Source organism: Microcebus murinus, chromosome 12, assembly GCF_040939455.1.
Source record: "Microcebus murinus isolate Inina chromosome 12, M.murinus_Inina_mat1.0, whole genome shotgun sequence".
NCBI classification, from domain to species: Eukaryota; Metazoa; Chordata; class Mammalia; order Primates; family Cheirogaleidae; genus Microcebus; species Microcebus murinus.
This window is the reverse complement of record NC_134115.1, coordinates 11214571-11227037: the sequence shown is the minus strand read 5'-3', so window position 1 is coordinate 11227037 and position 12467 is coordinate 11214571. Positions and strand designations below refer to the sequence as shown.

The 12467-nt window shown below is 46.9% G+C and overlaps 1 protein-coding gene across 5 annotated transcripts in view; it reads right to left on the bottom strand.

The window, feature by feature from the left end:
- Positions 1-8224, bottom strand: part of DAPK1 (death associated protein kinase 1) — a 186502-nt gene extending 178278 nt beyond the window's left edge. The window contains exons 1-2 of one of the 5 annotated variants that reach the window (XM_076008529.1): positions 7667-8224; positions 6327-6502 (exon numbers count right to left, since the gene is read on the bottom strand). In XM_076008529.1, coding sequence (XP_075864644.1) covers positions 6327-6388 — 62 coding nt within the window. In that variant the 5' untranslated portion in view covers positions 6389-6502; positions 7667-8224. Of the gene's footprint in view, positions 1-6326; positions 6503-6672; positions 6780-7149; positions 7302-7328; positions 7644-7666 lie in introns of those variants that run through there. The other 4 variants (XM_076008527.1, XM_076008531.1, XM_076008530.1 and 1 more) reach the window with 4 other exon arrangements.
- Between the last annotated feature and the right edge of the window lie 4243 nt (positions 8225-12467).

The window sequence follows — 12467 nt, the reverse complement described above, 5'->3', positions numbered from 1 at the left end:
CTATGGTCATTTAAGGAGTAGGCCCACAGGGCAGAGACCATACTCTTACATATAACATTATTCCAAAGTTAAGTAATAATGAAAGTGTTTGGTGAGTTTTGTAAAAAGCTTAACTATTAACTTTGGGACTTGGGTAAAACTGTGCCAATGATTACCACCATTCATAACTGCAAAGCACAAGCAACTTGGAAAAGGAAAGTGGGTCCCAGAGTGTGGCTACGACCTGTGAGAGTTCTCAGCTCAGAGGGCAGGCCCTTTCACCTTCGGCTGGGCTTCAAATGAAAACCTTTCATGAAGTGGTTACTATTTATTCCTAGCCATCATCTCCAATGCAGATGCTAAAACGGACTGGCATCGAATCCCACATCACCTCTCTTAAATACCAACTTCATCTGGCTTTCAAAAAAAGAACACTGCCAAATCATAGGTAGTGTAGATAACGGAAAAGGGCTGGCCCAGGGTTCTGGACCCATCTCTTGCCAACTACTAACCCACTGCTTTGAGAACACCACTTGACCTGTCTAAACACCAAGTGGATAAAATGACAAGAGAAGACACACTGGTCACTGAGGCTTCTTCCAGCTCTAAGTCCCTGCAGTCTCTGGGCTGCCCCTCACTGAAGGAAGCCACTCCCCTCCTGTCCACAGAGTGCTTCCTTTATCTCATGATCAGAAACAACTTTCTGCTACTATCATGTTTCATTTCATTTGTACAAGATAGTTAGTTAGGTTAGGTACACACAGCAGTTGGCTGGAATTAAGGAAGAAAGGTCCTAACACATTTCCCTGCTGAGTCAGGCCACATAACCTTGACCGTGTTGCTCCCACAGCTTAGAACCTGTCCCCCACACACTCTCCACACCATCTCAGCAGGTAACCCACAGCAAGAACTTGTGCCTCTCTACCCACCCACTCTCCCCCTGCCCAAGGCACTGGACTGTGCCTTCAAGGAGTTACAACTTTGCTGGAAGAAAAAAGGACAAACTGAAAGAGACAGTGTCGCCTCTTCCGATAGAACACCTGTCTATAGCTACAGTGGGCCCTCCGTACCCCTGAGGTCTACATCCATGGATTCAACCAACCTTGGATTGAAAATGTTCAGAAAAAAAAAAAACTGCATCAATACTGAACATGTAAAGATCTTTTTCTTGTCATTGTTTCTAAAAATACAGTATGACAACCATTTACATAGGTATTTACACGGCATTAAGTATTATAAGCAATCTAGAGATGATTTAAAGAGAGGCTATGCATAGGTTATATGGAAATACTACCCCATTATATACAAGGGACTGAAGCATTCATGGATTTTGGTGTCCTCAGAGGTCCTGGAGCCAATGCCCCACAGATACCAGGGGATGACTGTACCTGAATGAATTGGAACACCCACCTGTAAGTTTACTGTGTGTTTCTCAGGGCTCTGCAGGGGCATGCCAATGTTATGGCGCCTTTAGGTTCCTAAATGGCCAGAGGAGACACAAGCCTAGGGTACAAGGGCACGGGGGACGAAGGAGTCAGCTTCCCCATCAATAAGCTCCTTTACCCTCTCTGTCCCTGGCCCCCTTGAACCCAATGATGCCTGCCGGGTAGTCCAGCAGCACACTCCCAGCAATGCCAGCAAGCACGCATTCAACCAAACTGCCACCTGCCAACAGCATCCTGCCCTCCCTTCACATCTGGGAAGACTATTAGTAGACCTTCCTAAATTGCACAGGTTTTTAACATCACTAACTGTTGCTTCTGATATATGTTCTTTGAACTTTATCTCTCTTAAAACTTTGCAGCCTTTCCTATCAGAGGAAACATCTGATGGCATTTTAAGTTAAAATGCAAAGAGAAAAAAAAATCACACTCAACACAGTCCTACAAGGATGTAGGAACCCACTAGTGGCCTGCGGTTCCCATTTCCAAAGGGAAAACACACCAGAATGTCTGTCCCCTTTTCCTAGCCACACAAGATTGTCGCTATTCTTAGGACAAACTCTTGACTATCCACAGGAAACCAGCTGAAAGATATACCTGGACAGTCAAGGCTCGTGACAACTTCCTACTTCAATTAAAATGCCTCTGGATTTTGTCAAAAGGGGAGCATTTTAAGTATGAATTACTAGCTTCTAACAACCATCCAAAACAGTGCAAAATATTTAATGCTCCACTTCACTTGTTTTGTTTAAAGCTGATCTTGTGCTCGGAAAGTTAGGCTGCTGTGCTCATTACTGCTCAGCCACAGAGAATGCAAAATCAAAACCATTTTTTATTCTGATGAGCCGTGGCCATTATATCCTACGTGTTCATCTCCATCATAGCCATCATTTGTTGAGGGTCTGATATATATATATATATATTTTTTTTTTTTTAGGTACTTCAGATATATTGATCCATTCAGTCAATCAGCATGCATTTACTGAGCACCTACTAAGTGCCATGCATCTAATTAGGCAAGTGCAAGGTCATGGCCACATAGGGAAAGCAGATAATCAAATAAGCAATTACTATGCAATGTGGTAATGCTGTGACGGGGAAAAAGATTACTAAAAATAATATACTGGGCAGTGATTATAGGTCAGATCTTTAGAGCCATTGTCTCTAATTCTCACAACACCCTACAAGGGTAGGTGTCTCCCCGCTTTCCAAAGGAGTGTACTGAGATTATTCCACAGTGCATACTGCCTCTCTCAAAACACCAGCATCTGCATCATCGCTGCATGTGAAATCCCCATTCTGGCCTCAATATCGCAACTGCCGGCCTGCATTATTAGCTCTTTCCGGCACGGATCCCGACGATGACGCCCATGCTGATGTGCCGGTATTCTATAATACGACACATTGCACACTGTCGGGAGAAAGGGCCACAGCAACACTGAACCACAGGGCACGCCCTGAAGGAACTTACAAGCTAGCCACAAGGAGCAATACAACACTAATAATAATACAAAACAGCATGGAACATGTCACTGCGCAGTCTACAGTCATGGACAGAGTGTCCCAGACAAGTCACAAGGCTCCTCAGAGGGAGAAATCATTGTGGAAGGATTTATTGAGGAAGTGGGACTTGGGTCTTAAGATCATGTAAGGTCAGATAGTGGAACAAGAACGAAGGCTAGTCCCTCAGGAAAGCAATCTACAGAGAGGTGCCCAGGAGGCTCAAAGGTTAGGCTGAACGACGGCCAAGGGTGTAACTGGAGCCTGGCGGTGGGGCAGGCCAGCCTGCAGCTGCCCACGGTGCCAACTGATAAGAGATGCTAGGGCATCCTGGGGCACTGAAACAACCCAGTGTAACAGCAGGCAGAGAGAACTGCATTTACAAGACCTCCTCTCAGAGACTCCTCTGTCAGATAGAGGAGTTCTTTGTTCAGCCTCCTGGGACACAGGGAGAGACCCTAAAGGGCCTCCTGGAGCCAAAGTCAAAGGTCAACAAATAGTCTTCTAAAGTCTTCCCTTTACTGAAGGGACTTGCTTCTGCTTGGAGGGTGTGCCAGCTCAAGGCCAGAGCCACATCATTCAGAACCACAGTGGAGGCTGAGTGGGTCAACCACGGGTCTCCCATGACCCTTTTCCCACAGGGCTTCCCCTCCCAACGCTGGGAACAGATCCTTAAAGAAGACTGCATTGCAAGACAAGTGATTAGCCTGTCTGGAATACCCACATGTCTTAGCCAGTCCTACAGATAATACCCATATTTGTTTAACTCTTTACTGCAGATAAAATACTTTTATAAGTTAGATTACTTGATTTTCACTACAGCCATGAAGTAAGCACTAGGCCTGTATTTTATGGATGAAGGTCGGAGAGGGGGAGTGGGAACGTGGCCTGTTCCGTGTTGGAAAGCTCGCAGGCTGCACAGCGGGTTTGGGATCAGGGTATCTGTCCAGTGGCCCATCTGCCCTGCCACTGCTGCAGCTATCATAATACTTCATAAGCTTCCTGGCAGTTGTCAGAGAATTTTTACAGAAGTCTTGGGCCATATACACAGACAGACGTACATATGTACATATATTCTTACATACATACGCTCTCAGTTTTCCTAAAAGTAAAATATTAGTATAATATACAGTATAATATGCTATATTATACTTCTTTAAAAACCCATCTTCCCTCCTCTAGCTACAGACTTTAGTCATCTAAACAATAGCTATTCACTGCACTTATAAGGTCAATGAATAGCTACTGTTTAGACGATGGCTAAAGATATGCAGGTAAAGCCCTAAATCCTAGATCTTGGTCTGCTTATAATTCACTGCTTAAAGCTATAACTGGCTGCTTGGAATGACCTTGCATTTGTGCCAAATATCTGCCCATTTCCATATTCTGCTTCTGAACCCCTGCCTCCATTACTAATCTCCCCTCAGTGACAAGTGACGTCATACAAGCAGCAACTTTGCTACAGGTCTATCTTGCATTAGGACTTGCTTTCCAGAAGTGACTACACCCAAGGAAGACATAAGAAATCACAGGACTTGTCAAACTTTTCAAAAAAATCAATCATTCATCCTTTTGTTTTTGCAAAACCAATAGCAGCGATATAAGATAGATACGTACGAACATTTTATTTTTAAAATATTCCCAACTCCCAGTTTTTCAGAGCGCTTCTTTCAGATTCCTAGGTCACATAAATTATTTAATAAGTAATTTGTCAATTAGTCTTGCACAGTGGGGAGAAAGTTACACACAGAAATGTACACAGAGCCAAAAACAAAGCGAAATGCTAGTGACAAATGAACAAACCACCTCCCTCATCATCACGCCCACGACATGAAGATCACAAACTCCCCTTGCCAGCCACGGAGAGGCCTCATTTTTTTTCTTCTTTCTCATAACACATAATTGTATCAAAAGACTGTAATGAAAATAAGGTCAATAGACTTTATCCATAAAAGAATCATCTCATCTAATTTTAATCACCTCTCTTTATAATAAAATGTATATAATCAGGCCACACTATACAAATGGAATTAAAATTTATTTTTTCATCTCTTTTTCCCTAGTCCCAAAGAAATATTCCATGTACCACTCGCCTTGCTAAAAACCACAGGAAAATGTGATTTAATTCTAGTTAAACCAGGTATTTCAGCCACACACTCTCAAACCTTAATCTCAAACATATCCATGAAATGTGATTTTTCGAGAGCTTTCCTTCTTACTCACTCACTAAATTTTCAATATATAGGAAACCCCTGCTAAGCACTGGCTCCCTTTAATGTTTTTAGTCAATATTAAACATATAAGGAAAGATTCTGATACAGTAACTTTAAAAATTGCTTTCATTCTGCACTATTATTTCAATTTTTTAAAAATTTTAGTTAAGCTTGGATTTCATAATTCTCATTAGGTAATCTAGGGTGTGGGTGTTTTTAAATTTCCTTTTAACAAGGAAAAAGGAAGCTTTGTATCAGGACATCAGGTGTGTATGGGAAAAATACATATTCAAATACACATAATAAGCACATATTTTGATTTAAAGATCCTTTTGCCTACTTCATTCACAATGCAAATACGCCACAGTCAAATTCCACCAACTGAATTTTCAATTTAAGTGTGAAAACTGGGTTTTCTGCTAAAATAGACCGGAGCTCAACACACTCTGTGGAATACCCAGTCACAGGCAATAGCAATCAGCCCTACATACCCTCAAAGAAATCATTCTTTGTTCACCTAGAAACTGATTTTATGCTAAGAATCACAGCTGCTACAGCAATGGATGTATGCTCTGAATCCAGATAGCCATATTAGACTCTCATTGATTTGTTAAAAATTTAACATTGTAAATGAAACTAAAGCAACCACCAACACCAACTGGGTAATTAAATTCCTGGTTGGAAGTTTCAAATCCAAGTTTCAAAATCCAAGCCCAACATCAACATCTGGCAAGTCTCCATTTGTGACCTACCAACACTTGATCATGTTACACTGAAAATTCAGAAAGAGGGAAAGTTTTAAGATTTTTTTAAAGCCCATTAATTAGTTTGCATACTGTTTAAATCACACATAAGGGCTAACTCCAGTTGCAATTATAATCTTAGCGTTAGTCTCATTGTCTCGAAGGGCAAAGGCTGACAAGAGTTAGTGCAGACAATTAAATCTCTTGATCAATATCCTGTGCCTCGTAAACTAGCAACCAGCTGCTGCCCCCTCTCCACCCCCAGACCCTGGGATCAGGCCATTTATTTCTGGTTCTGGCTCTGGCTGGGTTAGTAACTCTTTTCTCTACAATATGTGCATCTCCAGTAAGGGCGAGGGAGAAGCCTGATGCATTTGTTTACCACCCTCAGCCCCCAACATTATGCATTCCCACAACCCAGCGGCGAGCGCTTCCGCCCCCCCTTTTACCTGCCAAGTTCCTCGCCAGTGTCGTAGTAATCATCCACGTTTTCCTGCCTGAACACGGTCATGATAAACTGTCACGCCTCACCAAAGCCCAGCGCACTTCAGGTCCGCTGAAGGTTCCCAAACCATCACCACCGCTCCTGCGCTTCGGTGGGACCCTCATGCATCAGCCTCCAGTTCTTAAAAAAAAAAAAAAAAAAAAAAAAAAGACAATAATAAAAGGACGCCCCAAAAAGGAAGCGGACCTCCCCAGGGCTAAGACCCGCGTGCCGGAGACCAGGTCTCCGGAGTTGCCCCTCCCCGCGGGGTGCAGAGCGGCACCCTTTGTCAAACCCGTCCCCAACCCTACCGCGCCCGCGCGCGCGTGGAGCCGGGGACCACCGCACCCCAAGGTCCGCGCTTCGGAGCCTGGAGCGACCTGCACGGATCAGAACCGGCTCCGGAAGTGACTGGCCTCCCCGCCTCCCCTTTCTCCGCACACACGCCCACCCAGATCCCCACCTCCAGGGGCGCCGCAGAGAAACCAAGCCCTCGCCCGGGCGGAACGCGCCTCGCTGGAAGCCTCCCTCTCCAGCCCGCGGCCACGGTGCCACCCCCGCGCCGCCTCTCGGCTCCTGCGCCTCTCCGGCCACCCTCTCCCCTTCCCTGAACACGGCAGTCCCCAGAGGCACATTCCTGGCGACTCCCTCTCCGTTACCCGGCCGACCCGGCGAGCAGCCGCCCGGGGGAGCAGGGGAGGGAAGGAGCAGCCGACAGAGGCGCGGCCGCCCTCTCCGGGTCCCCGCGCCCCTACACAAAGCGCCCGGCCCGCGCCACCTGTTCCGACCTGGCCCGCGGGGCTGGGGACGCCTCCCGGCTGCGATCGCGCTTCTCCCCGCGGCTAAGTTTCCCTGGCCCGGCCTTCCCCGTCGCGCGGGGCGCTGCCTGGGCAAACCCGGCCGCGAAGGCAAAACCTGGCGGCGGGGCCCCAGGGTGAGGGACCGGGAGCCGCGCGCCGCCACTCACCCGGGCGCCCGGGAGCTCCCCGGGTCCCTCCAGAGCGCTGTCGGAGGCCGACCATAGGCGCCAGCGCCGGGGACGAGCGGGACAGCGGCGTGGGCACAGCTAGGGAGGGAGTGGGGGCCGATCCCACGCGGCCGCCCGGGCGCAGGCTCCCGACCGCAGCCGCGAGGGTCGCCGTGCCCCCTCGGCGGCGGGAACAATGTCCTCGGCGTCGGCTCCGCGGGCTCTCCCGCTCCGGCTCCCGGGCAGCCTCTTGGCTCCTCGCCGCCTTCCGGGCGGAGGGCGGCCGCCGGGCGGCCAATGGGGACCCCGCGAGCGGGCTGACGGCGCGGCCCACCCACCTCCGAGCGGCCCGGCCCGGCCGGCGCTGCGGGCTCCGCGCGGCGCTGCTGCTCCTCCCCGCTCCGCGCTCCGCGCTCCGGGCTCGCGGGCGCGCTCTGCCGCGCACGCCCCGCACACACCCACTCGCCCCGCACCCACGCCGGCAGGGCGCGAGCGCGGCGCCCGGGACGCCGGCGCCCCACCTGTGACAAGTCAAGTCGCTGAGCTGCCCTCCTCCGCCGGTTCTTCGTCCCGCAAACGTGTCCTGGGAGCCCAGCGGGTGCCGGCGAGGCGCTTGCCACCGGAAAATCACGTAGAACAAAACAAATCCCTGCCCTCGGGAATACCTTCTGGTGGACAGGGCAGATAATAAATATGTAAGCTAATAAATGAGGTCATTTTAGAAGAGACAGTTCTCTGTTTACAACAAAACAGGTTGATGGGCTAGAGACCAGCAGCAAGGAAGCGGGCCTCATCGGACTGGGTTCCCCTCCAGGACTGGTGGTTTAAGCTGGAGTCTGAAGGCGAGAGGCTGTGCAACCCGGGGAGAAAGCGTTGAGGTCTCAGAGGCTCAATGAAGCAACAGAAAGAAGAGATTATTCGTGCTCTCCAATACGCCACGGGCTATTGATGAGCTGAAACGCAGCTAATCCCAAATGAGTTGGGCTGTAAGTGCAAAATACACATCAGATTCCATGACTCATGAATATTTTCATATTAATTGTGTGTTCAAATGATGGTATTTTGGATATATTGGGTTAAATAAAATATATTATTACAATTATTTTCACCTATTTCTGTTTACTTTTTAAAATGTGGCTGGCTGTTAAAACACAGGACAATTCCCGCGTGGCGTGCCTTAAGTTTCTGAAGATAGTGCTGATGTACACGCAGCCCCGGATCTACCGGAGACCTCTTATCTTTTTTCTCTACTCACCCCATGCTTCCAAGGATGATTCCCCATAGGAACAGCTAGGGAACCCAAATGGAGAAAAGCTCCTAAAGGGAAATGGACCTTTCTGCCCAGAGTTACAAAAACTGATGCGCGAACCTGCTGAGATTTCAGACTCACCCCATATTTGTTCACATTCCCAGGTTTTCTAAACTAGGATGGTTCAGACTCTCTCTGGTTCAATAGACATTTTCAACTGTGGAGATGTTGGCCTTTTGAAAACAAAACAAAACAAAAGAATGAAGAATGTCCCTCAGGCCTTATGTCAGATCCTAGTCTTAAAGAATATTTTATTTGCTGGCCTGGAGGACGGACACACAACAATGACAGTGGAATCAGGAAGTCTCCAAATTGGAAGGTGGTAACACAAGAGCTGAGTTTGAGAATTATTAATAATACAAAAGGATCTTGAGAGGTGAGAAATACAGTTAAAAATAACAACGACAACAAAAAAAAGTGATTCATCCAGGGAAAAATGCAAATGAACAAATCTACTGGTGAAAAATTAAAAACACAGATGTTTGAGAGAAACTTATAAGTTGCTTACAGATGACTGCTCTGTGGGTAATATATTTTTCTGCAAAATAAATATGAGTTTTCCAGGGCATTTAGAAGCATTGAATCTGTTTGGTGGTTAGTATGTCTTACCTACCCTATTAGACACTGCTGATCACGAAAGATTTTCTGGGGTAGTGAAAAAGAGCATGGAATTTAGAGTCACAAAAATTGGATCTAATGTTGGTTGGAACCATTTAACAGCTGAATGACCTTGAATGAGTCACTGACCTCCAAGCTTTATGTCCGCACTAATCTAGGCAAGCATTTTAGAAAAGGGAATTGTGGTTGTTTAAAAACATGCTGGCAACTTCTTTGACAGTCCTCCAGTAGAGGTGGGATCTAGTTCCTCTCTCTATAAATATGCACTGCCCCTAATTTCTCACTTCTAAGAAACTGTAGTGGCAGTGACAGAGAGTAACTTCTTTCCAGGGTTAGAGCATAAAGCTTTAGCGCTTCTGTGCCCTCTCTCTCTCCGCTCCCCCCCTTCTGGAGCCTTCAGCTGCTGTGGTTGCCCTGGGGCTGCCAGGTAAAGACACACAAGGCCACAGAAAGAAAGGGAAATGTCCCAAGAAGCCAGCTGCCCTATCCCACCCCCACCCCCAGAGATTTACATCTTCTATTTCAGGTTCTGTGAACAAAATAAATGACTGTTACTGTTTTAAGTCATTATTTTGGGGTGGTTTGTTACACAGCAATAGATTAATTTATAAAGAAGTTAGAAAAGTTAATAAAACTTAACTTTTAACACCTAGCAGGCTCTAGGTGGACTAAATAATTCTCCTGTTTAATCTTCAAATAACTCTGTAAATTAGTTGTTATTTCCACTTTATGTATAATCTTCTTAGTCTCAGTTTCTCGGTTGATCCTTTTCATCTGTGGGCTAATGAGAGGAGAGAGAACACGGAGGATTGCACAGGAGGTTTACTTAGGGGTCAAGTTTGAAGTCTAAAACCTAGCCATTTGGGGGGCAAAATGTTCTCAGAGCAATCAAAGTGGATCACATTAACTCAGTTCACCTGTAGGGTGCTTTTTACTAGCATGGCTTTGGTTGTACCAAGGGCTAATATTTGTTAATGGCCCCATGCAGAATGTTTCTACACCTGTAGTTTCACTGTTAAAGATATTGTTCATTATGCAACTGAGAGCCTCCTATGGAGGCCGTCATATGACTGATCCCAATTCCCCCCAGCACCGAGTGCTAAAAGTACTTGTCTCTTCCTACCAGATTATATGTCCTTTTATGAGACGATGAAAATTATAGAGCTCTTTCTGTTCTCCATTTTGCCTTGGATTCCAGAAAGCATGTGGCAAGCTTGGAATGCTCAGTCCTCCAATTAATGCCCAATGTACCACATTCTCTGATTCAATCCATAAACATTTGTTGAGTGTCCGGTAGAGGTTAGATGCTAGGGATATAGATAGAAAAGAAGCATTCTCTGTCCTCAGCCTGATGAGGGAGACTGGTGAACAAACAGACAAGCAATTGTGCTACATAGAATCCATTGGTCCTCTACGCTACTCTCCACCCTACTCCGCACTTATACGCGGGGAGGCGCAGCTGGAGGATGATTTTAACTTGTTCCTTGTCCTCCGACTGCTGGTAGGTTTGGCCAATGGGGAACCTGGCATGAGGGCAAAGAGAAGAGAGGAGGATGAGGCCAGGATAGTTATTCCTCCACTTCCCTCTCTGCGTGGTTGCCTGGGCCACAGCCAAAGGTCGCTGATCCTCACCAGGTGACATCTTCTCCATGGTTTCTCCTTCCAGGTTTTGGTAACCACTCTCTCTCTTTGTCGCTTCAAGCCTTGGTTTGGTGCCAGCTTCACTAGTACTTACCTGGGTTCCTGCTCCGTCCCTATGGCTCTCCTGTACCTCTCCCACACCTCCTTGAATTGTCCTGATTTGAGCCTGCCACCTCTTTCCTCTGGGACTCTAAGTGATAGCATAAAGAGACAGGAATCTCAGAAGAGGATGGAAGCACACTGGAAGGGCACTTAATTCTGATGAGGGCCAGGAATGGAGAGTGAGGGTAGGGGTGAGGCTGGGGTTTTAGGGAAGTTTCCTGGGAGAGCAGACATCTAGCAAAAAATTTGAAAAAAGATTAAGAGTCCGCAGAATATAATGGCAGACAATGGGGTGGTGGGTTGTGGGGCAGGAGCAGGTGGAGAGAAGGGCATCTAGACAGAGGAACTGCAAGGCTAAAATCCTGGTTGTGAGAAAGATAAGAGTTCATTCAGACATCTGGCAGGGAAATGGCAAGAGATAAATGTGGGAGGCAGAGGATCTTTTCCACCATGCCTAGAACTCAGATAAGAGGAGGGAGATAAACCAAGATAGAGCTTTCAGGTCATTGTCCATTGTGCTGAGCATTTGAGTCTTCACTTGGAAGACTCTTTGATGCTCAGGCTTAGCCAGTGCTAATTTAGCACATCATTGGAGATAGTGGGTAGAGAAAAATAATGAGATGCTTTAAGAAGGTAGAAACCACAGGATTTGGTACCTTGGTACCTGGGGAAAATGACAGAGTCAGAGTGACACCCCAAGTTTTGGTTGAGTGTTTAGGTAGATCTTGCTGCTGTGTAGGCTGAAATACAGGTGGACAGGCAGTTTCGGGAGAGAAGATGAGGCGTGAAGATGAGATGTGAAGAGGGGGCGTCTAGATGATGTCCAGGTGGAGATGGGTAGATGGGTACCTAGGGGATAGCAAGCCACAGGCAGAGAAGTGGATAAGGCCACCTAGGGACAGGGTGCAGGACTAATAAGAAGAGGACCAGTGGCAGAACTCTTGGGAACAGCAGCATATTAACCCAGCAAATACAGAGGGGCAAGAACACCTGCCAGTCACTATGGCTTGTCAATTAATCTGATAAGCAGCTATAAGATTTTTGTTTGTTTCTTGGGCAAAGAATAGGTGGGGCCAGAATGGGCATGACTCATGGGCGGTGACTTAAGACCTCATGAGTACCGAGTGCATCATATGCTTCCTGTGTACAGTATATAGCATACCACGAAGATGTGCTGTCTTTGTGGTCTAATAGGCTCCTAATCTCCTTATCTGAGCTTAACACATCTCCATGCCATTCCTCCATTCATTTACTTTCTTTTTTTATCATTGAATTTAATATTCACAAACAAAATAAAGAGCACACATTATGCAACTCCTGCTGAGCTGTGAGGGTTTGCAGCACCTCTCAGATGCCTTCTGCCACGACCACTCAGGTCTTCCAGCTCTTTTGTTGAAAAGATGACCTCCCTTGCCCTACGAACTGGGAGTTTATGACCCCAGGTTTAAGGCCACATGGCCTGGATATGC